This window comes from Acomys minous, assembly GCF_964271855.1.
Source record: "Acomys minous genome assembly, chromosome: 14".
NCBI lineage: Eukaryota > Metazoa > Chordata > Mammalia > Rodentia > Muridae > Acomys > Acomys minous.
In genome coordinates, this window is record NC_140496.1 from 96687032 (window position 1) to 96714586 (window position 27555).

The following is a 27555-nucleotide window of genomic DNA, read 5'->3' on the forward strand; positions in this document are numbered from 1 at the left end:
CCCTAGAGGTGCCACCTGAGACAACGGCAAGGCGTTATTCTGATTTGAAGGCAACTGAAAAGATGCAAAGAGAAACTTGCCACTTTCCCGATAATGACTAAAATACTAGGACACCAATCTTCAGACGTCCCTCCTCCTGACTTTACCAGGACAAGCGGTGGAGCAACTACAGGCACGTCAACATGCATCTGATGACAGTGTATGGAGTCCTAACCATCTTCGGTGTGTCCTGATGCCTTGAGTTGGACTTTGTAAGTACTTGGCTATCTCGGAAATGATTTGGGGAGGTATGGCCTTGCAGGAGGAAGTATGTGAAGGCTTCTGGGGAGGCCTGGTGGCACTCGGGATGAGACCTGGCAGCCTGTGGTCATATGGTGGGGAAGGAGGTCCTCTTCTGTCACAGGTCTAGGGGAGGGGACTATGGTAAAAGAGGGAGGGGGGGGAAAGGGAAGATACAAGTGAGGGGATAACAATTGGGATGTAATCTGATTAAATTATAATAAAAAATAATCCTAAAAAAAAATACTTCAAAAGACTTCTGCCTCCTCCCTGTAGATCAAGACGTGAGCTCTCAGCTGTTCCTGCCACCATGCCTTTACTCTGCCATTATGGACTTTAATCCTCTGAAACTGTAAGCCAATTAAATGCTTTCTTTTATAAGTTGCCGTGGTCATGGTGTCTTGTCACAGCAGCAGAGTAACTAAGACATCTCCCTCCCTCAAATTTCTGTTAAAACCTTATTGTGCTTTATAAACTTCTTGAATTGTTTGAATTTAATATCAGCATATATAAACTAGGATTATATCAAAAATAAAAATAAGCTTAAAGGATTATTACCGTAATACCTAAAATAAATTACCTTTAACAATACAGTATTTTTGATTATCCAATTAATTATTAGAAGCTGTTAAGTAGGAAGAAATGGTCAGAAACTGTCATTAGTATTAATAAATAATATATAATTTTGAGAATATAATTCTAGCTATTTATAAATTTTAGTATTTCTAATTTTAATTTTTAAGAACTGAATACGAAATATATAAATACTTAGAGCATCACAATTTAAAATATTTTAAGGGCAATCTAAACTCATTAGATTTCTATTTCTCATTGAAGTATATAAAAAGGTATTCATAAGCAGAATTTACAACATTTTAGTCATTGTTGATAAAACTGTCCAGGCCATTTTTTAAATGTTTACTAATTTTAAGTAAGATCACAAATAACACTCACTAGTAAAAGAATGATACTTTGCATCTGATTTTTTTCATTTATACACAAAGATGTGTGTGTGTGTGTTTGTGTGTTTGTGTGTGTGTGTGTGTGTTAATGTAAGCAATAATTTTCAAAGCTCTATATAAACAATTGTCACCAATAAAAATGTTGATACACAAATAGATGCCTTTATGTACTAGTCTGAAAATAAACTGATGCTACCTATCACATGATAAAGGAAAGGTGCAGGGCATACACTTGTAGAGGAAAGTGGCAAATGCAGCAGCACAGAAATGAAAATACAAACATTAAAGATTTCTTCCAAGAAAAGAAAAAGCGAAAGAAGCTAAGAAATTTTTATTTTACACATTCCTCTAATTTTTAGATTATGTTTCTATATGTGTGTTAAGAGAGATGTTACAAGATACCACTAAATATTCTGGACATCCTGCACCTAACTAGGAAGGGTTATACTGTGACCCCAACCATAAAACAACAACTTTTAGAACTATGTCCATGCACACCCTATTTACACTCTGTCCGAGGTATCTCACAGACATGCACAGACAGATCCTGCCAGGGCCTGCCGTGCTCCCAAACCAGGAACAGAACGTCCCAGCCAATACAGGCCTAATTTACAGTTGCTTGGATAGATGCTTGTCTCACTCGACTATTCCCTGAAGACCAAAGACAGCCCACAAGCTCAAGAGTGAGGGAGTTCCAAATCTTCAAGGTCTATTTTAATGTCATCAGGAGAAGAAAAGACACCTTTTCTGAAAGGCCATTTTCTGAAATGCCTGAGTCTTAATAAAGAAGACAAGGTGATTCTTCCTGCAAAATCACTTCCCATAAAAGGAGATGAAGTATTTTATTTACTTTACCTCCATAAGACTCTTCCTGTAAGTTACTCATAGGAAAGCAATTGCCCTAAAGGCAGATCCTTCACAGCATGTGCTTCAGTAAAGAGTAAAGTATTTTAGGGTGAATAAAAGCCCAATAAACAAAGAGAGTGGGGAGGAGGAATGCAAACCACACGCTCAGCAAGATGCACTCAATAACATCTCCCAGCTAGCTTACACAACAGGTGAGAAGATTTCAACATATGCACAGTTTTACTTTACTGTGGACACTTCGCATGTACATACTAGTACTCTTCCTTGTGTGTTCTTTGTGGAAGTAAAATTTCACATCAGGGAAAAGAAGGTCTGTTCCATAGCTATCTGTGATATGCATTGAAAGCCAAATGAGGTCCAAAATAATCCTACATTTTTAAAAACCATTCAAAGTATAAGCACGCTGTACTTTTTTTTCTTAACTTTAAAAATTGTACTTCCATCTGTAAGGGCTTTAGGAAAGAGTGACTAAAAAGTTAACACCTATAAGTAGGAAAAGAGAGAGAGGTTTCCCCAATTAAGTGAAGGAAATAAGAGTTTCTGGACAACCTGAAATAAATCCTACAAATTGGGCCAACATCATTAGTGGAAAACCAATTCCATGGCCATCTGTGGAAAATCAGACTGTTTCCATTGAAGAATAGTTTCAATTCCTCCAAGAAAAATATTTCCACAAATTCTAGAAGCCACATAAATACAAGGTAAAAGCTGATTCATATTAGAGCCACTATCCAGCAAGACAGAGCACACCACTGTCAGTAGCCACAGGAAGGTACACTTGTGTAGAGGGACAGGCTGACTTGATGCTGTAATATACAAGTGCAACTTAACGAGCCTGGGTTGGACGCATACAATCTACAGGACTCCAAAACAGTATTTCTTGAACATTTTCTGCCCTTACTTCACTTCTACTGCTTAAGAATACAGTCTCCCAGAGGCTTAAGAGATAGCTTAGCTCAGATTCCTAAAATCCATATAAAAAGCCAGGAATGCCAGCGCATGCCTGCAGTCTCAGCACAGGAAGGTGGGTAGACATGGGAGGATCTCATGGGATTGCTGACCTACCTGTCAGTGGAATTCATGTTCAGTGAAAGAGCAAGATGGAGAGCAAAAGAAAAAATATCTGATATCAACCTCTAGCCTCTAAACGTATATTCACTGCAGTCAGTGCACACACACAAACACCCACCATACACAGAATAATAATGACAATAAAAAGAATACATACACACACACACACACACACACACACACACACACACACACCTACCTCCTGCTCTAAATATGAGTAAGTGTTGAGTGGGCCACCATTGCCTGCATTTTTATAAAGAGCTCCTAGTAATTCTGACATGAGTGAGCCAATTTTCAGAGACTCTTCTATGCCATCTCAAGTTTGGTTTATACTTTTTATACTTTTTTCTGTGTGGGGAAGAAGGGGTTGGATGGTAAGATGGTCTTACTATTATTGACCTTGGACTTGCAATTCTTAGAGCCTCCTACATAATGAATTAGGGGCATCTACCACTATGCCTGGCTCCTTTCACATTTCTTAAGACACACAGGTAACCCATTTTCAAACACTTACAGGAAAACCTAAATGATCTCTACACTGCACAAAATACAAATGAGTGTGTTATGTAAAAGAGATAAAGCAATTTGTGGATGTTATGACCCCCAAACATAACCACGTATCTATTCCTAACAAATAATTCAAAGGGAGCAGAGGCAAGCTAGTACCAGAAAGAACCTGGTGAGTTTCTGAACACAAGCAATGTCACTCATCTCTGAACCACTCCTCTTCTAGGAAAAGGTCTTGCTGCAAGACACATAATACTTTAAAACAATATACAGAAATAAAATAACAGAATGTAAGGTCCAAATTTTTGGACAGGGTCATGACTCATAAGATCCTTGGAGATATATTATCATTCAAATTATACTAAAAACTTGCTTTTAAACATAATTTCTTTATTCTGGCAAGTTCAGTTCTTCAGTGGCTCCAAGTTCACCGACAACTCTCCATGGCAGCAGTGTCCAGTGAGGTTAATAACAAATAAACACATTACCATAAAATATGAAGTGACTCCTATGCAGCAAATTCAGGATTATATACAGCTACACAGAGAATCTTCTCCAGTCATTTCAAAAAGAAGTAATTGTATTTTCTTTCTGTAAACAGTGTGAAGAAAGGCAGTCCAAGAGAGCTTCAAATGACATCACTGTGACCAAGCGTGGTAGTATACACCTTTAGTCTAGCACTCAAGAGGCAGGGGCTTGGCAGATCTCTGTAAACTCAAGGGCAGCCTGGCCTACCTAGTGAATACCAGGCCAGCCAGGCTACACAGTGAGAGCCTATCTCTAACAACAAAAATGACATCACTGATCTAAACTCCTGCATTCTTTCTCTTCAGCTACACAGGTTCCCTCTAGCTAATCATCACACAGAGCAAGAAGAGATTCCAAGCACTATGTCCTCCTTTCCACACAGAGAAGGAAATCCCACAGGGCATGAGGACAAAGGGCACCTGACTCCGCAAAATAACAGGACTCCCTGCCTCTTCTTCTTAGAGTACACAGCAAAGTCTCTGTAAGCTCATCTCTTATAGGCCAGCACTCTGACAGCCAAGAAGAAGAACGTACCTCTTCTCCTCCCAAGAGATGAAACTACTGAATAGGCAAATGCAGTGTGTGTCAAACCCCAAACCAAGAAGAAAGCCCTTCGGGTTTCCTGCTTTCTCACAATCTCACATCAGTAAACCTGCTTACAATGGGCTTTCCTCTTATCTCCTAGACGAAAGCCTTTCTTGTGAGTAGGCTACTGATAAAACTTTGCCTAGTTAATCTCACGCAAAAAGACAAATAATATTTTAATACTTGGTCATGTTTTCAATTTCAAAAATAAGGATAAGGAGTGTTTTAAAGAAAGAATGCTAGTGTCAAACTAGACAGTCACAACAAACAGCCTACAACTCTCTTCTACTCAGCCAGAACAGAGGAAATGCAACTCATGTTCTGGAGAAAAACACAGCTGGAAAGGGTTATCTAGGACATGAAACCAAGTGACCTCAGAGAAACACACGGAGCTTCCCAACCCCTAGGGAGAGCCTTAGGCCACCTGTCATCCTTCAACAGTTCTTTACCCACACAGATGTCATATGATTTAATGTTTGGGAGATAAAAAGACTAGTGGTCAAACTTTTCATTAAATACAAGGCTTATAAACTACACAGAACTCACTGTGGTTCACTCAACATCATTTTCTACAATCGTATTATACAGACCACATGGTGTGTGAAATACATGCCTTTCCGGACTATCTTATCAAGAGGATGGCAACATAATAACATATATCTAAATAAAAATAAAGTGTAGTCAAAAATCCTAGAATGCTAGCAGTGAATGATGAAACCTAAGAGAAATAAATGTGAAGGCTAATATGATAAGTAAGAGAAAATGACGATGGCTATAATCAAATGAAATCTGTATTTGCATTCATCTTCACAAAGACTACTGCCACTATTATTACCAGGTAACACGCAGTCAGGCATGGATTTACCTCGTGACTCGGCTTTTAAACATTAACTTCTCTTTACCCTTCCCTTTCTGTCCTCTATACTTTTAGCTGCATAGTTTAAAAATAAGGATAATTCCCTGAACATGTGAGCTTTTTAAGAAGTTACTTATAAATGCTTACTTTTAAATGCAAACAATGACAATCCATTTAAATATGACACAGTTACATATAAAAAATTTATATAAGGCATGTCAAGAAATTCTATTTTCCTACAAAGTTCATGATTTTCAAGCAAATTATTTAACAAACAGAATTCCCTTCCTCAGGTTTCCTTTAAATCACTACTTTCTTTTTAATTTTATAACCTTCAAATTTAACTTTCCCTAAAGACTAAATCCTATTCAACAGAAAGATGTTTCCACTCATTGCTTAGCTCCATTTATCAATAACAAACTTAAGATTTCAGTAGCAATCCAAAAGCAGGCTCCTGTTTCTATTTTACCCTCTGTAACGCAACATGTCACATGTAATGGAATTTGAACCTGGAAGATAAAAAATGCTGAGGTGGCTAAACCAGGGTCTCATATTGGGAACAAACCTCACTAGCAATGTGCTAGTAAACCCATGCTTTGTACAAAATGTACCTTGTTTCTGGACACAAGCAGGAAATGATTCTAAGGTTTCAAGTTGGTGCCTCCTAGGGCTTCTGATTAGATTTCAGCATAGGAGGTGAGCGGAAGAAATGGGAAAGGCACCATAAATATTACAGCAGTGTGTCCTAATGTGTGCCATCCAAGGTGACTTCCGATGGTAAATGAATGAAAAGTTTATCTTCATAGTAAAACATTTAGGACAGACACACCAAATCCATGCTTCTACAGATACCAGATACGAGTTCGAACAATTTTATCAGAGTGTGGAGTTTTATTTAAAAACAGCACAATAATCGAAAGGGTAATACACAAGTGACAAATCCAGAATGTGTCAGTAATTATGAGCATAGCAACAGATAGCCAATTTGTTAAATACTGATATCAAGCCACATAGCTTTTCTATAAGTTATACATCAAAAAATATGGTATTCAACATATGGCCTAGTTTAATATAAAATCCCAAGAAACAACTATTAAAAAGGAACTGACACAGAAAAAATGGACTTAAATTTACAAAACGATACCAAACTATGAACCTTAGATGAATCCTGATTCAAATATTAAATAATACATATATTCACACAAACATATATATATATATATATATATATATATATATATATATAAACACAGAGATATGTATTTGTAAGTTACAATGAAATGAAAATACTGAACCCTAGAAAAAGAATAACTACTGAAATATGCAAATAGTAGTATAACTTTTTAAAATACACACTATTTTTATTTTATGAGTATGGGTCTTTTGTGTGCACCACATACATACCTCATGCCTCAGAGACCAGGAAAGGGCATCAGACACAAAGCTTGACTGCATATCTTTGCCTCTGTTGCAGAGTAAGGGTAAGGGGAGTTAGAGGAGGAAGTAGCGTGAGAGCCATGGTGAGAGATGCAGGAAACATCAACAGAGAGGAGCTGGAGGAGAAAGCCTTAAAGTGCAAGCATCTCTGGGACTGACAATAGGAGGAAGTCAGACTAGCTTAGAGGGTGAAGAGCAGAGTAATAACTGCTCAGCATTGTATTATGAAATTTATTAAACAAATACAAGAGTCTCAATTATTTTAATGCTAGCAGGGCTAAGAGAGAAACTGTAAACAAACATAATTTTATAAAAACAACTTTAACACCCATATAATTTTTTAAAAGAAGTCAGTCATGTGACTGGCACTTTACCCACCCTCTATCACATGAGGATTGGCTCTACGGCTTTTTCTTCTCCCTTTTTCCTACCAAATATCTTCTCTAGAAACAAAATAAGCCAGGAGGGTGAAAGGGGCTGGGTTATCACTTAGTAGAAGAACACATGCTTAATACACATTAAGATTTTTTATCCCCATCACTAAAAGGAAATGCGGATAATATAAAAGCTTCAAAACCAGACTCACATTTCAGTCAATATTTATGAGGCAGAGTTGAAGCAAAGGCAAGCTGTGACGGCCTGAGAAACAATGGCCGCCATAGGCTCATAGGATCCAAATGGTCTTCATCACAGGAGTTGGACTGCTTGAAGAGGAATAGGAGGGATGGCCTTGTTGGAGTAGGTATGGCCTTTTTGGAGAAAGTGTGTCACTGGGGGTGGGCTTTGAGGTTTCTGTCTCCCTGATGCCCATGGATGCATACGTAGATAACTCAGCTCTTTCTCCAGCACCATGTCTGCCTTCATGTCTCCATGCTCCCTGCCACGAGTATAATGGGCTAACCCTCTGAAGCTGTAAGCAAGCCCAATGAAATGCTCTTCACAGCAACAGAACACTGACTAAGACACACACACATCGTAAGAGGATAGTACGATGGGGGCTGGGGAGATGGCTCATCAGTTAAGAGCATTTGCTACTTTCCTGAGGACCCAAGTTTCCTTCCCAGCATGCACATGGAGGATACAGCCAGCTATAACTCCAGTCCCAGGGGATCTGACATCCTTATCTGGACCTGACCAGCAGTGTACACACATTGTGTGTAGACATATGTGTAGGCAGAACACCCATACACATATTTTTTAATTTATGTATTTCTAATCCAATAAAAAACAAAGGCTTATAAGTTATTCACTTTGTATTCATCATAAATAAAAAAATTCCATTAATGTCCTATATATGTTGTGTAATATTTTTAAAGTCCAGTCCAGGTCAAAATGCTATATTTCTATTTGCTCTACCACCTTAGCCACTAAGTACCCAGATACTAGTGTTATATATATTCACACTGTTGTATGGCAGATACAGAACTTTCTCTCTTGTAAAACAGTAAACATTTCTCCTAACAATTCCTGCTAACCACCCATCTACTTCCCCTACCCCCATTTTCTTATTTTTAAGGAAGTGCTAACTTTAACTAAAAACAGTAATAACAGTAACAATCCTAATACAGCCAGCCACATTTGAGCAAATTGTCATGAGTCTGCTGTATCTACAAAGGAATACCAAGAGGAAACTCACAAAGCTAAACCACTTGCTAAATCAGCCTCCAGATTTTCTATAAATAATACCTTCTTGTACCATAGTCACTGAGAATGAAGTTGTAAAACTGTTACCAGGCCTATGGAAGTGATCTGCATCTACAGCACTGCCTGGAAACTCAACTTAGCATGGATCCCTTCCTTCTTTTTATAGCAATCTCCTTTAAAAGGATATGTTTTAATCATTTTTCATTAGCAAAGAATTTTATTTCATTATATCATTTTCAAAAGTAATTTGTTTTGTCTATCTGCCTCTTCCACTCTAGCTTTTTACCACAATAACCTCTTTTCAGCTTTCATTTCATTTCATTATGCATTCTTTTATCTTAATCACCCCCACCTCTATACCATCCTCAGACACACGGGGAGGGGGAGGTTACTAGAATAATGAAATGTTTAATTAGGATAAGTTAGATGATTATCTAGAAATAACAAAAGTTAGATTTTAAAGGAAATAAAGGTATAAAATAACTAAAAATACTTTTTAAAAACTGGCCCCACAAAGAAAAAATTTTTTTTCATTTAACATTGAAACATAGCCAGGCATGGTGGCACTCGTCTTTAATCCCCGAACTCAGGAAGCAGAAGCAGGAGGATATCTGTGAGTTCAAGGCCAGCCTGGTATACAAAGTGACAGCCAAAGCTACACAGAGAAACCCTGTCTTGAACAACCAAAAAAAAAAAAATCAAAATAAAATAAAACTGAAACATAACCATTCTATTGAGAATAAGAAAATCCAAGCCAACTGACCTATGGTTACCAAATTCACCACAAAAATTAGATGTCTTCAAGAGGTCATTAATGCCAAGTAAAATTAATAAAACCCAAGCATTTCTTAAATGAAAAAATATAAAAGCAATTTCAAATGGTATTTAACAAATGCCTAAACAGTCTAAATAAAACACTATACACACTAATAAACTTCTTTGGAGTATACCTAATAGATTACATAATTTCTCAACTTCTCTTTTCAAGATAATAGTAAAAACAAAAAAAATTATTTCATTTTAAAATTCTGTGTTATTACTCCTAGCATGTTAGCCATGAAAATAAGTGTGTAATCACCATGCCATAAATTATCAGTGAAATGCACTTAATCTCATCCCATGTTTCGTTCAGACAGATGAACAACGTAAATGTCTGTAATTGCCTCTAAAACCTCAAATACTATTAATAGTTAGCATTGATCCTTAATAAAACTGCATTTAACTCAATAAACATCTGAAACAACAACAACCAAACCAAAAAACTGTTACCAAAAGCCAAAGACTCACTCTGTTAACAAAACCCGATTTTAAGCTAGTTGGGGAAACAAATGTTTCTATCCCATCAATGAACCACACTGAGGGGTTTAGTTCAGCTCATTCTAGTCAATTCTACCCTCAAATATAAAATCATTACTTGCCATTCCCAACTCACTATCTACTCCAACCTCTTGCACATACCAGTCTCCCAATTTTGTCTATAAATGGCTGCATCTTGGTCAGGCACTCATCCCACATCCAGCTAGCTGGCTGCAGCTGGAACAAGAGATAAGGGACACAGAAGCCTACACACAAAAGGTCCCCTCAGGATACTTCTTTTCACCCACAATGCTCTTCCAGATCCAATGTCTTTCCTATCACCTTATGTGTGAGGCCTTATTTGCTTACTTCCTACAAATAAGCAACACTCACTCAGCTGCCACTCCTCCTATACTCCTGCTTAACTCTACCACATTTTATTACCAACTGTCTTTCTTGTATCTTCCTTGCCTCCCTAAACACAGATGTGAGAAGGCAAGACTTTGTTTAATTTAGACTATTATGTCCAGTTGCCTGGGATAATAACTAGCATATTATGAATTTAATAAATATTTGCAGAATGAATAAATAAATTAATGAATGAGAAACAATTATTTATATTTAGTTGCATGAATAAAGTTCAGACTGGCTGAACTTTGTACTTCATAAAGTTCTTGGAGTCTACAACTAGAGTGATCACATATCAGTCTCCTAATTTTGTCTATAAATGGCTGCATCTTGGTCAGGCACTCATCCCACATCCAGCTAGCTGCCTGCGGCTGGAACAAGAGATAAGGGACACAGAAACCTACACACAAAAGGCTGTTGACACTGCGCACTCCTGGAAAGCAATAGAAAAAATGGCAGGCATACTGCTTATCTTTTCATGAGGTAAAGAATGCCCCACCAGGCTTCTTCCACCATGATTTCCTGTAAAATCACTGCTGCTTAGTAACTTGAATGTGTGTTTGTTTGTTTGTTTGTTTGTTTATGTTTTTCAAGACAGGGTTTCTCTGTGTAATAAAGTCCTAGCTGTCCTGACTCACTTTGTAGACCAGGCTGGTTTCAAACTCACAGTGATCTGCCCAGCTCTGCCTCCCAAGTACTGGGATTAAAGGTAAGCACCACCAATAACTCAAATTAATGTTTTCCTTTTCCAGGCTTTTAGGCTCAAAATGGTACTGAAGCCTCTCTTGTGAACTGGCTGCAGGCAACTAGTATTGGGTTGCCCAGCTTTCAATCATATAAGCCAATTTAAAAAGTTACTTTATATATGCATACATACATACACACACATATTACACCACACACACACATACACACACACACACACACACATCAAGAGAAAAAGAGATTGTGCATATATGTTTTGTTCCTCCAGAGAACCCTAATACAATTAGCCAGTAACAAAATACTCACAAATGCTTGACCATTCATTCATCATTATGTAATCTGCTATCTTAAATGTTTTGTTGAGAATAAAAAATAATTATAATTAAGTTGCTTTAAATTATAAAATAAAATTATTAAGAAAATATTCTACAAATATATCTCAAAACTCATAAGTTTAATATTTTCTTGAATTTATAAAAACTAAGATAATCTTAAATATAAAGTGAGTTGTACTATTTACTATTCTACAATGTAGGCATAAAGATTTTTACACTAGTTTTACCATTATACAACTCCAATGACTTTTGTCCAATTAATGTTTCTAAGGTATAAAATTATAAGAACAAATGTTTTTAAGGTATAAAATTCTGTAGTTTATGGAAAAATCAACTATCAATCAGCCTTTTTCTAGATATGAACCCTGAATCATCTGTCTGAAAGTTCATAAATGAAAAAACTACTGTTTTTTAAGCCCCTATATGAAATAACAAAAAGGTCATCACAAGCAACTCTTGACATTATCTGCATCAACCAACAGACTAAAATCACCGTTCTCAAAAATAGACAGGTTTTAGAGATAGTGTCGTAAAATATAAAGGCAATAAGCAGAATTTGGGAGGAGGCACAATGATCAGTAAAATTCAAGCTCATTCTCCTTTACATAGCAAGTTCAAGGCCATCCTGGGCAATGAGGGACACTTTCTCAAATCAAAAAATAATAAATTATTAATAATAATAGGCTTACTTTAAAACCTTTTCAACTCAACAGATTTAATATAGGATAAACAAACTACCACCCCCCTGTGTCTTTGACGCAGGCTCTTAACTGCACTACCAGAAAAACTTGTAAACAACTCCTGAATGTGTGTGCAGAATTTCTTTACTAGAATGGAAAAGGTTACAACATCACAAGGAAGTGAAAACAGAAGCCATCTGAGGAACAAGTTGCTTCTATAGTAAAAAGTTAAGGCAACAGAAAACATGCAATTAGTGTGCAAATAACAGTTTTAAAAAATCATGAATGTGTTAGAATTATATATAACTTCTCAAAACAAATTCATATTAAAATATATTTTTATTTCTGAAATAGTCACCTGGGAAGGTTAGCGAGTCTTTGTGGCTCAGAAAGATTTCAGAATTCTTCCCCTGGAATTTCTGTCTATCAAAAGCAAAGTACAAAGCACACTAGCGTATAGATGTGGTAAGGTCACAATCTGCTCTCGCCAGCTCAGCTCCTACCAAAGGAATCAGATCTGTGGACTTCCTATTGTCACCCCAAATGTCATCCTCATCGTTGTGGCATCAGACACATGGTACAATTCCCTCCTCTAACTCTGCTTTCCTCTTACTTACTTCAATCCCACAGCACTGGCCTTTCTATTCCTTCAGCATATTTAGCTACTTGCCCTCTCAAGAAGTATAACTCATTGAACTATGTGAGACGCTTCTGCACATAGCACAATGAGCAGAATTAGAACTGCTGGGTGGACAAATGTACACAAAATAATTCTGAACAGCCCGGAAGATCGCAGGGTTGTCATCTAAACAGAAGCTATCTGATAAAGAATAGGACATACGAGTCTCTCCCGACAAGAGCCTATCCAAATAGATCTGTCAATCAGCAGGTCAGAAAAAAGTACCCCCTGGGAAAGCTATCAGTTCTAGAGATTTTAGATACAAAAAAAAAAAAACCTTCCTAGAACACAGACTGGCACAATGACCTCTTTTGCCGATGTTTGCTCACAGCCCTTAAGAGTGCTCTAATTTACTCCTTAACAAACTCTATCTATCTTCTACACTGGAAAACAAAACAAACAAAAAGGTGTTTGTTTGTTTGTTTGTTTGTTTTCAAGTCACCTATACCTGAACACAAAGGAAGAATATATTTTGTGAGGTAAAGGGTGCAACTACAATTTCTAAGGCATATTCTAGAAATTTGAACCCCAATTAATATTAAAAACAAAGGCAATTAAGATGTTTCATTGGTTAAAACATTCAAACATGAATCCCAAGCAACCTATTGCAATTTGTTAGCAATGAAAGAACCTACACTTCTAAAATTTCATTGAGGAGCAACTAGTCTGGAAACCAGTCTCAAGTTTTAATTACTAATTCCAGTTATTACCATAAGCGCAAGACTTTGATTTTATAACACATTTTTAATCTCTCTCTCTCTCTCTTTTTTTTTTTTAGGCAGGGTCTCACTATGTATGGTGCTGGCTGGCCTGAAACCCTGCATGTAGAACAGCAAAGTCTAAAATGCAGAGATGCGCTTGTCTCTACCTCCAGAATTAGAGGTATGCACACCACACTCAGCATGACAGTCCCTAGTCCCTGTGAAATGTTACACATACTCAACTGTCCCTGGTGATAGAGCTTAATGATTTAATGATTAAAATAATTATTACTACTTGGTTTGACTGGTTTCAAGTCCTGGGCCTGACTATTAGTATATAAGTTAGGTCATATTACTTAACTTCCATGTTTCTTCATCTATAAATTAAGATACTTTCCAGTGGAGATGTGATGAAGATTAAATATCCTGTTACACATCAACAAAACATCTGCAATAGGACCTAGACAAAAACAAAGACTCAATAAATGTTAGCATATTTCCATCACTACAGTTTAGTACAGGAAAGGAAGGAGCCCCAGGTGAGGCTGACTAGTCAGACATTTTTAAAATCATCTAGTGTATGAACACATCTCAAACCATAGGTAGGGCTTTAGGGATAACAAGGAGCAATAAAGGTAGTATACACAAAGGCTAGAGAAAAGGGACGTTAGCGTTCACAGATGATATTTTGGATTATACACGCAGTAGTATTAAATGGGATCATTTATATGAAGCATGGATGTCAGGTAGAGGAGTCAAGCAAAGATTTAGCAGATAATGAGACATTCTTAGAGTTCTAAAATAGGGTAGCATTAAATGTAAGATTCAATAATTCTTGCTTAAGCAAGGTGTCCCCCCTGAGAGGTAAGCTCAAACTTTTCAGACACCCTAGTCTGCTAAAATATCAAAAGTATCATTCTAGAAACAGGAGGGTAGGCCACTAGAATCACCTGACATGTACATGTAAAGAGAATAGCATAAAGAGGCCAGAAGAGGCTAGATCGTGGGGCCAGCAGCAGCAAGAGAAACGCCAAGGGAAAGGCTTACTCCAGGAAGTTGTGAGACAATGCTTGTATTTACGTGTACATTCCTTTCTTTCTCCAGAGCATCTCCTAGGGAAGACATAAAACATTTGTTGTCCAGGGACACTTGTCCTCCAGGAAAAATACTTTAGGAACATATCCACAACCTCCTCTGGCTACATATTTCTTTTCTTTTCTTTCTTTCTTTCCTTTTTTTTTTTTTTTTTTTGTTGTTGTTGTTGTTGGTTTTTTGAGACAGGCTTTCTCTTGTGTAGCCTTGCCTGTCCTATTCTTGCTTTGTAGGCGAGGCTGGCCTCAAACGTACAGCCATCTACCTGCCTCTGCCTCCCTAAGTGCTGGAATGAAAGGCATGCACCACCATGCCCCAGCTTTCTGGCTATTTTCTTAATTTTACCATTTAGAGACTTTAATGTCTCAGAAACTGTTTTTAAATACACTGGATTATCAACTAAGCCCACTTTAATTTGCAGCTTTTATGTCCCACGAAGGCCCATGTCTTAAAGACTGATTGGCACCCAGCTTGCAGTGGTTAGGAGGTGGGAGAAACTATAAGAGACTGGACTCTAAGAGATCATCTGGTCACTGGGGAAGCAATCCCAAGGGGAATTTGTCACATTAGTCTCTCATGTGTCCTCTCATTTCTTCATCCAGCCATGAAGTAAACGATTTAGCTATGAAATGTGTTCCTACGATGATGTGCTGGCTCCCAACTACAGGCCCCATGCCGATAGCTACGCTTGCTCATTGAAAGACATGTCTAGAAAGCAGGAACCAAAATGAGCCTTTTCTCTAGAGCCTTTCTCTCTGTTGTTACAATAACAGAAATGTGAAACCCTGAGATTCCCATCGGAACTCAATCACCATAATGCTTAGATCCTGTGTCCATTTAATGGTAAATGGTGTTCAATTTTTAATGTCATTAAAATACATACTTCCTCTTTTGGTAAATTAAAATGTTTTGTGGCAATGATAACTAATGATAAATCAACTTTAGGACATTTACAGGGGTGGGGTGTGTGTGTGTGTGTGTGTGTGTGTGTGTGTGTGTGTGTGTGTGTGTGTGTGTGTAGTAACTCACAGAAATGAGAGGTTCTTCTTTAATTCAAAAGTCTTCCCATTAAAAAATTTACAGCACCACATTAAAGGGTGAATTTTTTATGCCCACAACCTGGCCCAGCAACTCATAACGGCCAGTGCCTGCCATATCTTACAAAGAGAGCTACAGAAGAGTAGGAGCCAAAACCATGCAGCCCATCAGCAGCTACAGAAACTCCAAATGTAACAACTTCAAAACATAAATATAGTTTGCCTAACTGTTGAAACACCTATGACAGAACCGTGTCAAAAATTATTCCAAAAAGCAAATTATTCCATAAAAGAGGAGAGAGTAAAAGAGTAGAGAAACAACTGTCAGCAAAATGCTTGCCAAGCAAGCAAGAGGACCCAAGGTCAGCATCTACACAGAAAAAAAGGGAGAGAGAGAGAGGGAGGGGGGGGGGGGAGGGAGGGAGGGAGGGAGGGAGGGAGGGAGGGAGGGAGGGAGGGGAGGATCTGACAGCATGTGCCTGTAATCCCAGAGGTAGAGAGGCAGAGACAAGAGGATCCTGGTTCCCTAGACAGCCATCCTAGCTAAGTCAGTGAACTCCTCTGTGAAAGCTCTTGTCTCAAAAAAGTAACATGTGCACATGCACTCACACACACACATACAGAAGTGCACATGTACACACAAACACACATAAACACACCTACACACAATACACACAAACACACACAATTATCTTTTGCCACATATCAGGAAGTTATGGTAACAGGGAGCAAATCTTAGAAAAAAAGAAACAAATGAAAGAAATAACTATTAATAAAATCTATGGATGAAAGAAATTTTTAAGTATCCCTAAAAAAATTACCAATATCATTTCCAGACAGAACATAAGCTCGATTGCCAGTAGAAAGTAATGAGCCACATTAAGATGGAGGAATCTTAGTCTATATTACTTGTAATTAAACCCTGTAGAAGGGGAAACAGCTGGAACTTGGCCCATCTGATGGAAAAAGATCAAAGTCTCTTCAGACTCATGCTAGCACAGGTACGGTGAAACAAGCAACCTTGGATCATGGGTAGGCGGGTCTCTACAGAGATATTGCAACACCAATCAAAATTACAAATGTACACCAGACTTTGACTTGCTATTCCATTTCTAGGAATGCATTTAACAAATATATTTGCATGCAAGTATGTGCATATGTGTGTGCGTGTGTGCGTGCGTGTGTATGGGTGTGTGTGAGAGTGTAAGTGAGAGACCTAACGAGAGACCTAACAGTCCACTGATATAAACTGTTTATATAAATTATGGCACATCCAAATGCAATGTAGCAGAACTGTTTTGTTATTAAGAAAAATATGTTAGGCCAGGCAGTGGTGGCGCACGCCTTTAATCCCAGCACTCGGGAGGCAGAGGCAGGCGGATCACTATGAGTTCAAGGCCAGCCTGGTCTACAAAGTGAGTCCAGGACAGTCAAGGCTACACATAGAAAACGTGTCTCGAAAAATGAAAAAAGATATGTTAACAGATGTTAAGAGGAAAAAATGCCAATATTATTTTTCTTAAAGGTATTAGTTCTTGTATTAAGAACAGGGTATATATTTATTTTGTATGTATGTATACAGATTATCTCTGGAACTATATGCAAGAAATTACTAAAACTATATGTTTCAAAAATGAATAACAGGACAAAAGCACTCATATCTTTTAATTCTGAGCTAGATGAATATTTGACTGAAGAAAGCTCTCATCGCAGGAAGGGGTAAAGGATTAAGCAAGATTTCTTAAGTTCCAAACCTGACTAAGTTTATAGACTTTCCATTTTTTTCTTTTAATTTTCAATTTTGTCTTTTTCATTCTTTCCTGTTAATGCCCAACAATGATTTTATGCTCCCACATTTAGCCCTCCTCCCTGAATACTAAATGCCAACCTACTGGGTGAACTTTGTCCTGGTAATTGACACAATGTAGATAACAACACCTCCATGGGCTATAAAAGAAACTAGAGTATCTGTTGAAAGTGTAGATTACTCCACCTACTCAACAAGAAAGAAGGTGAAGAAGAATGGACACAGAGAACATAACAGTTAGGAATTCAGCTTAAGTACTAGCCATGGGACAGATGGCTCCACAGTTAAGGACACCTGCTGCTCTTGCAGAGGACCTCAGTTTGGTTCCCAGCACCTACACGATGGCTTACAAGGGACCCTAACTCTAGTTCCAAAGGAATCTAGTGCTTTCTTCTGAGTTCTGTGAGCAAGAGGTACACAAGCAGTACAGCTACATATGTGCTGACAAAATACTCATACACATAAAGTAAAAATAAATGCATCTTTAAGGGGAAAAGAATAAATTCCATTTGACCAGCATAAGAAAATTCTTCCAAACCTAATATTTAAATTTGGTACGTAATCTGATTTATTACCTAAAGAGCTACTGTGTGGTCTTCTCTCATTGTTAAGATAAATCAACCCTGCCTTCTCAGTGTGGCGGGGCAGTAGCTCTGCACCTGGAATCGCTGGGGATCAGCGATGACTGCCCTTCAGTTACTCAAATTAATGTCTTCCCTTTTCATTTCCCTGTGCCATTTGCATACATGCAGATGGATATTGATATTTCACATGATAAGGCATCACTCTGCCAAGTTTTATGTAACATAATCCTTGTTTTCCCTTCGGAAACTGAAATAAGGCCTGGAGTCTCACTTGACCCAGCTGAAGCACAATAATCCCCTTGAAGACGCACAGGGAAGGAACAAGCTCCATTTTGTCAAAGCAGCAGCATTAGCATCTAAGTTAATGAAATCTTCTCAAGATTTCTCTCCAAACCGTAACTGGGAGGAGAAGGTATGACTCACCCCGAGGAAGCGGGAAATCTGGGCAAGAACAACTACAGATAGGCACAAAAAGGTCAACGGCATCTTCACATGCATCCTCCCCAGCATCACCAAGGGCTCCAGGGCTAACCAAAATAAGGACCACAAGCTTCAATCAGCCCTCTCCATTTACAGGGCAACACTGACTCCTAAGTGGACAGGACTTAGTTATCTTCTCCTAGGAAGGCTGCCTGTATCTTCCAACCCGTCTCTACTTAGGTGTAAAGTACTATTCTTAAAAGCTAGACCTACCGGGATGGTTCCTCCACAAGAGAGATACAGGAGTCCTTACCGGTAAGAATCCTCTTAAAAATAACTTCCTTACAAAACCAGTATTTTCTAAGAGCAAATAAGCTTTAAAAAGTCTTTAAAGTTACTCGTTTGTAAGAAAATAGGCTGATTTTTATTTCATTACAACAGAAAACTATCTTCAGAATTATCTTAAGGTGGCTAACATCTGTGACCACAAAAGAGAAAACCACATCAGAAAAGTCAGGGTTCTGAAACACACACCCCCAAAAGGCAATTAATATCTTAAAAGTGGAAAGTGAGCATACATGTGAAATATACATTCTGTAGCTACATAAAGTAAATTAACTTCGTAATTGGGCGCCATGACTCAACAGCTCTAAACTAACAATGGACCCATTTATTCAAAGTAAGATAGTTCTCTCATTTCAGCTTGAAGGGACTGGGGGGTGCTCAGTCTGTTCTGCAGGAGAGAGGCTGCAGCTGGCGTGTCTGCAAAAGCATTCAACTGCATCCACGGTTTAACTGGGAGTCAAGCAATGGCAGCAGAAGTGTTCATCTTCACAGTGCACTGAAAAATGATAAGAAAACTGGAGGTATTCACACTCCGTCCTTTGAGGACCACTTCAATAAATGCCTTTTGAGGAAGCTAACCCCTCCAAACACAAGATTCACGTGCACTGAAACTGAGACAAACACTGGCCAACATGCTCATCATCCCATCAGGCACTGTCATCGGGTGATGTAGCGCACTCTCCAGCACTGCAGTCCTGCCCTTTTCTTTGCCGTGTTAACTTTGTATTTCCCACAACTTGGTTATCTTCTCCTAGGAAGGCTGCCTATATCTTCCAAGTCAATGAATTCCCAGCCAAGTTGTTCTGTATTCTGAGATATATCCCCAATGTGAGTTCCATACTTGAGAAAACGGTCTGCTTCGTATGCTTTTTAAATCCAGCTGACATTGTGCTTGAGCGTCTAACAATTTATTCTCTTCTAACTCTTGAGAACCCAAGTCAGTAGAGTATAACTAATCTAACATCATGCTAATCTGCTAAAGCAACTTCTAAACCATGTTCACTGGAGAAATCCAAATACTGGTAATAAAGAAAAGACGCTCTGGGTCATATACATCAGGTGCGGTCACACAGCAAAGGACTGCAACTTTGAGATCTTAGTAAAAAAAAATGCTTATACACAAAAAGTCCTAGCAACTCCACCAAGGGGGGGGGGACAAGTTTGCCAAAATATAGCCTTTGAATTGTGCAACTGGTCTCCTGTTTCTTCTTATAAAATATACTGGCAAAGGCCAGCCAACCCACACCGCTACAGTGAAACTCATCCCCACATTCCATGGCTTCAGGGCTATTCCCATAAATACAGGGTCATGAAAAGCTGCCTGCAAACTCCATCAGCAACACTCCACTTTAAAGAGAAAACTGAAGACGATGACAAGACCGTGCTGTTGTCACAATCTCAGCATCACTCAGAAACCTTAGCAGGACCTGCTGAGCTTACCTTAGAAGCCCAGCCACAAAACATAACATGGTACAAGTGACAACAAAGTCTGGTGGAGTGTTAATTTTTTTTTTTAGTTTGTTAATTTATTTGGCTTATTTACCACAAAACACAGCTTAATACCCCAGTTCCAGTGTTCTAAGGAATGGAAATGGCTCTTTGGAGTTGAACATAACACATCAAAGAAAAACTGTACTCTTTTGAATTATAAAATTAAAAATGTTACAAACTTCTGGGTTTCTTTTGTTTTGTGCTTTTTTTTTTCTTTTTCAGTTTTAATGTCTGTTAAGTAAAAATAATAACAACAATATAATAATGACTGCCATTGAGGGTTTAATATGTCAGGCCCTAAATTACTTTCATTTTCACCATATATTATTACAAAAGACAACAACTGAGAAATGTTGATGCACCAAAGCTCGCTAAAATTTTCATATGCATTATTACCTAAGAGAACCACTAAATTACACATCTCAAGGTATGCTGTCAGGGTTTAATTGCTTCATAATACTATTAATTAAAAAATCTGGCGATCACTGAGAAATCGTCCAGCCATTCTACATAAAAAAGGAGAATAAGAATGATCCGAGAGGTAATTAAAGTAAGTCAGACATTTGTAACAGCAATAATCTTGACACAATATAAATGTTATTAGGAATAAATTTTCATTACCCCCTGTTATTGTGCATGTTTAAACTAAACCAGACAAGGGGTTAAAAATAGCTATACTGAAAGGCCAAGAGCCTAGCAGTCTAGTTGAGCCAACATTCCCATCTCTCCTCCCCTCCCCTCCAACCCTGTCCAGTCGAGAATGAATTGCATGCCCCACTGCACAGGCCCAAAAAGGTCACAGGAGATGGCAGACACTTTTGTAAGAGAACAGAAATAACTCAGCAGCTTTGTTAGCATGGTCGCTTTTAATCAGTATATTCGAAATCCTTTAATTAGCACTCTGTCTACACAAGGAAAGCACTTCTCTGTGCCCGGGAAGGGCATGCATGTATGTACACAGTGTTCCCTCCTATCAACATCACAACACCGCAGACCGTCTGCCAGGGAGCCGAAGCACATAAAACTCCACAGTCTTGGCAACACGCAACAGATATATGTGCTTTGCATCTTTCTTACCAAACAACAAGGCAATGATTAAGTTTGTTTCATTTAGGCGCCAATTTATTTCTGGACCTTTTCTCGGCAAATCCTGAAATGTTTAGAACTAAGGTTGGAGAGATGACTTAGCAGGTAAAAGGCACCTAAACTTAGTACCAGGAACTCACATGCAGAAGGAGAGAAGAGACTCCTGGAAGCCGTCCTCTGACCCGTACTCCTGTACTGTGGCACGCTCACGCACACACATACATGCGCACGCACACGAAACAATCAATACTATAAGAAGTTTTTTAACCAAACAAGTAAATTACAGTTAATACAAAATAATGTTACAACAAAGCCAGAGTATTTCACCCTCACCACGATCTTTAGTACAGAAGCATTACCTTACTTGGCTAAAAATAAATCCTAAAGCAACACTTGCACATGGATACTTCACATTTAAAATTAAACACAAAGTCTTAAAACTTACATATCATTAAGTATGATTAGCTAGAATCCAGAAAAAATGTGCAAAAAGTTAAAGTTAAGGTATTTGTAAATTCACTGCCAAGAAACAATGGAGTGTGAAATGAAACAAATGAGATTTGTAATATTTGTAATATGCAAGGATCACTAACTTACTCTTAAATATTAAAAATCAAGTAGAATTTTATATATGTACTGAAACAAAATATATACAAAATATTTACATATAATATATATATACACAGACACATATGCATATGTGACTAAAGAATATCAGGGCCTATGAGCATATACAGGGGGAGGAAGTCCCCCTCAGTCACAGTCATAAGGAAGGGGAGTAAGGGGAAAATGGGAGGGAGGGAGGAATGGGAGGATACAAGGGATGGGATAACCATTGAGATGTAATATGAATAAATTAATAAAATATATTAAAAGAAAGAATATCAGGGCCAGGCATGCCCAGCACATGCCTATAACACCAATACTCAGACAGTAAGAGAGTCACCACCTATTTGGGGCCTGCCTGGTCTACATGAGTTTGAGACCAACCTGAGCTATACAGGATGACACTATCACAAAAATTTAAAAATTAAAAAATAAAAAAGGAGAGGGGGAAAAAAAAGAAACAAGGAAGGGGAAAAAGGAAGAGACAAAGGAATGGAGAAGGGAAACAGGAAGGGATGGAAAGAGGGAAAAAAGAGAGGAAGAGAATGGTTACTCTAAGGAAACTAATAGAGAAAAAAGCAAGGTATGGAAACTACATATAATGTGCTATTATTTTAACAAATAAAATTCACATTTATCAGAATAAAGAATTGTGAAAGGTTCCTCCGTTAAAAAGCAACAGATGACAGGCCAGGTGCTGCAGAACTGTGGTGCTGGATGCACGTAAGGATGAAGCAAGAGAAGCACACGTCCAGGGCCTGCCCTGGCTCGGAATGAAATGCAAAACGAGGGAGCGCTTCTGCCTGACATCTGTAAGGCTCTTGGCCCTGGCTCCAGCACTACAAAAAAGTAATTTGAAATGTTTGAAAAGATAAATGTTTAACCTGACCTTAAAAGTTATGCAATATATATATACATCAAAACGTTACATGGTAAATGATCATATAACATTTATTTTTCTATATCACCTAAAATTTCACTAAAAAAGAAATTCACATTAACCTAAATTATCTAGAAATCTTCTCAAGAGAGTTAAACAAGTAGAATGCTGGGACGATGGCTCAGTGGGTAAAAATCCTTGCTGTGCAATCCTGAGGACCTGAGTGTGAACCCACAGCCCACATATAAAAAGTCAGGCACGGCTGTGTCATTGGGCAGAGACAGGAGGATCCCAAGAGAGAACACTGACCAGCCAGCCTAGTCGCAACGATAAACTGCTGGTTCAGTGAGTCCCTGTCTCAAAGCAGTAAAGCACAGTAATAGAGGCAGAATCAGCATGTCCTATCTGGCCTCTCCATGTGTGCACACACACACACACACAATTGTACAAATAAATAATAGTAATAAAAGCCTCTTGGTGAGTGAAATCAGGCCTGGCATGGTAAGTAAAAGCTGTAATTATCCCCGTCTCAGAATCATCAAGACATTCTAAGCCCACACATGATGGTACACACCTCTACTCTCAGCAATCGGAAGGTAGAGGCAGGTAGAGTTCTGTGAGTTCAATGGTTTACATAGCAAGGTTCAGCTCATCCAGGGCTACAGGGCTACACAGTGAGTCTCAATCAGTCTCTCCCCTGACTCTTCTCTCTCCATTTCCTTCTCCCTCTCTAGGTACCTACACACACACACACACACACACACACACACACACACACACACACACACACACAAATAAGTTTAACTGAAATAAACTGTCCCTGTTAAGTACCTTCCCTCAACATCTTTATTAGATAGCCAAACCTGCTAAGATGAAAAAAAAAATAAGCACACTATTGTAACAAGTTAGTACAGATCAAAAGGGAATTGGACCACCCAGTCCTGCGGGTCCCAGGACGAAACAGTGAATGAGCATTTGCAGTAACATGTGCAAAGGTTGCTTACACTAGAGATTGTCAGAGGCATGTTGAAATCCTTGCCACCTTGGAGCCGGAAACCCCAAGGAGCTGGGCCAACCAACGACACGTTGTAGTTGCTCATGGTTCCAAGGGTTCAATGTGCAGTTCCAGAAAATGAAAGAAACTGCAAAAGAAAATTAGATAGTGAATAAAAACTGCTTATTAGACACCCAATTTACATATAGCAATGCATTTTCTATAAAGCCAGCAAAACTGTTCAGTATTTTGGGGTGGGATAAAGGGCACACACATCATATCTAGCAAATTCTTCATGCACCCTTTTGTACCTGTAGTCAACAAGAACCCTTCTATCTTCAGTTATGAGAGCACATAAAAGGGACTGTAGAAGTAGGGGGTTAAAAAGTGATTTCTCTGTGTAGGTCCGGCTGTCCTGGAACTCACTTCGTAGACCACGCTGGCCTGAACACAAGAGAACCACCTGCCATGGCCTCCCAAGGGCTGGGATTAAAGGTGTGCGCCACCACCAGTTCAGATTTTCTGAGGAAGTATGAAATGTGTCCAAAACTGGGTTTTCGTTTATCTCTTTGTTTGTTAACGGGTCTGAGAATTGAGCCTAAGGCCTATTTTTCTTTCATATGAGAGGCTATATTCTAGAACAGGTGGCATTTTAGTCTGAATCTTTGTTTTCTTTTGTACTCATATATCATCCAGCAAAGCAGAGAGTAAGCCTTTTCAAGCCAGTAAATGAGGCTACACTAACCATAACTGAACTACAAGGTTAACCTTAATGAAACTAAATTGAAGACTTAGAAAATTACCAGGATGCAGTGCTTTTTTTTTTCCTACCTTGCTGTACTTAGGCTCATAATGACTCCAGTATAAGTCTTTTAAAAGCTCAACTAGACTTGAGTGCCCTACTGACAGTTAGGAGGCATTGGGAATAATGAAAGTTGTTCCTCTTTTAAAAAGAATAGTATTAAGGATATATAGTTCTTCCATCTAAAAATACAGCAGGTGTATGACTTTATAACTTTAAGACACTTGTCAAAACAAAGCTTTGGGGATGGAAATATATCTAAGTGATAAGTGTTTGCATAACATTTATGAAGCCTTGGGTCTAATTCTCAGTGCAAAAAATATACATACATATACACATATATAGACACACACACATGTATGTATGACTTCTGTTAAATCAGCCACATTAATATAGTAATTTTTAAATCCACTCTAACTTCTTCCTAACACATAAAATTCACCTGCACATGTATCACTGAGAAGAAGGCAAAGATTCCTTCTTCTCAAAAAGGGAAAGTGAAGTAACACTTTAAAGGAAATCTAGTTCCTAAATAAAAAATTACTTCAGGGATAAAGTGCCCCATGGAACAGTAGTAGTGAACTAGAGAGCTACTTTGGTACTGCAGTTAGCAGTGGGCTTACAAGAAGACCCTCAGGACACCAGAAGTCAAACTGTTAAAATGAAGGTGAAAAACAATGGTAGGGCGTTGAAAACAAGCCTCACAAAATCGCCTTCACGCTCTAAAAAAAAAAAAAAAAAATCCCCGCAAGACCAGTAGAGGCAGTCTTGATATTGACACAGTACAAATATGTCTGCAAGCCAACTGATACTACACAGGCCACTGTCCTTTTTCAATCTCGAACTGTGCCAAGGGGAAAATGTGAAAGTTATGCTGAACTTCCTCTGCCTCCCTTCTTCCCTAGGAGAGAATACTTTATGTATCAACCCGCATCCATGTAACTCCCCTTCTCTTGGGAACTCCCTTCCTGATTTCTCCCATTTCTTATTAAAATTCCTAGCACTGGCCAACTCAGCCACCATGCCACAACACCGGTCTCTTCTCTGCATTCCCTTCCTGCCAGCTTCACTAGGAATTCATTTGTCTTAAAATACTCTGATCCTTAAGCAATGGCAATATTTTTATTGGCCTTTCCCAGGTCTCCGCTGTGTGGCTATTAGTGCCCAAACGCTAAAATACCAACCAAGCAGGCAGGAAATAACAGCTTATTCTGTTTTCAAACATGTGAAACTGTTGGAATTTCTGCAGAGCTCTGAATTTTCTTTTAGGGACCTTCTAAATTATGTCTTCCACCTAGCGCTGGTGAGGGAGGCTGGAGGTGCTTTCCCACCCTTCTGTGTCAGCTTCCGAGTGACAAGCCCTTCAATTAAGACTACATAGAGACTCTTTTTCCCTTACTGAGATATAATGGTGGGAGGACTAAAAGCACTAAGTAAGGCACAGGATGAAAGCAGACGAGACGTTTCCCAGCTGAGGTTCACGCCTAGCCTGTTGGCCAAATAAGGTTCCCCAGCCGGCAGCTTCCGTGGCAGGCGGGTTCAGACGTCCTCGGGTCAAGAAGGCGGACCTGGGATAGGATCCGGCGATCACACCCTAGACCTGCCCAGCCCAGTCACGAATTTTCTTTCCAAGTTCTGCCCAGTCCATACGCCCTTCCTTTTCCCACTCATTGTCAAACGAAGCTGAAGCAGTCTGCCAAAAGCCCCAACAAGTACACCGGTTTCATAAATCTGGCGACCGCGACAGATTTGTTAAGTAGGCTTTATTTCTAGACGCACCGACGTTCCCCCTCCCCCTCCCCAACAGGTTACACAGCTGCAAATATTTAAAGGAGGGGAAATAAACGCTTCTCCGCAGCCCCGGAGCCAGCAAACAAAATAGCAGCGCTTTCGCGTGCAGGCGCACACTCTCCGCACGCCGGAGTCTCCCGGGGGAGCCAGTGACCCCGCAGGCCGGGGTGCTGCCCCTCGCCGCCCGCCCTCGGGCTCGGCGGGCGCCCCCTGGTGCTCCCGGCTCTCCGGAACGCGGGTCCCCGACAGCCCCGGTGCAGGGCGCCCGGTCCCGCCGCGCACCGCCCTGCCCGGGGACTTCTCACACCTCCGCGCGCACCGAGAGCACCTGAGGAGCGGCGGCTGCCGGGGAGACGCGCGCCCAGTCCTCCTCCCGCCGCGCGCCGCGCCCTGCCACCTCCTTCTCCTCCTCTCTCCGCGCGGACCACGACGCGCTCCTCCGCCGCTCTCCGCCACTCACCTCCGGACCCGCGCGGCGCAGCCTCCGCCTCAGACCAGCGCTGACAAGTGGCTCGCGGTGCCTGCGCCGTCCCCCCTCTAGCCGGTAGGGAACTTCCGCCTCCGCGCTCGCCCCGCCTAGCCCGGGGGCCTGACCACGCCCCCCCAGACTCGGGCTGGGCGGGGACGCGCCGCTCAGGGCTTAGAAAGCGGTGGCGTCTCTAAGCTGGGAGTCCGGACTTGCTGGGGCCGGCTACAGCCGCCTCAAAAACAATTCCCCTGTGGAGTTTCGGTGGGTGTAGTCTCCGGGGATTTCGAGTGGTACCCGGCAAAGATCTAGCCTTCTGTTTTCTGTTTTGGATTTGGCCGCTTTTCACTCTGCAGAAACTTGAATTGACCCGCAGTTGGTCTGGCTAAAAATAGAAAGGGACTTTGGCTAAATCTTTGCCCATGCAAGCTCAGCGACTACTGCCTGCTTTTGTGAAAGACCTCTATATACTTTGAGAAGTGCAAACTCTGAAGTTTGCTCGTCAGGAAGGTGAAAATCGCTAACCCTAATATGCAGAAATTAAATCTGTCGTCACACTAGAGCACAGGCATACAAAGCAGCAGCCAAAAGTGATTCAGCCACTATATCCTCTG

The 27555-nt window shown here is 39.6% G+C and overlaps 1 protein-coding gene across 14 annotated transcripts in view; it reads right to left on the reverse strand.

Moving 5' to 3' along the window:
- The window catches only part of PDLIM5 (PDZ and LIM domain 5), a 171809-nt gene extending 144717 nt beyond the window's left edge, over positions 1-27092 (reverse strand). For 8 of the 14 annotated variants that reach the window (XM_084756073.1, XM_084756086.1, XM_084756085.1 and 5 more), the window contains exons 1-2: positions 26936-27091; positions 23893-24030 (exon numbers count right to left, since the gene is read on the reverse strand). In XM_084756073.1, the coding sequence (XP_084612199.1) occupies positions 23893-23988 (96 nt within the window). In that variant the 5' untranslated portion in view covers positions 23989-24030; positions 26936-27091. The other 6 variants (XM_084756078.1, XM_084756077.1, XM_084756075.1 and 3 more) reach the window with 3 other exon arrangements.
- Positions 27093-27555: the final 463 nt, after the last annotated feature.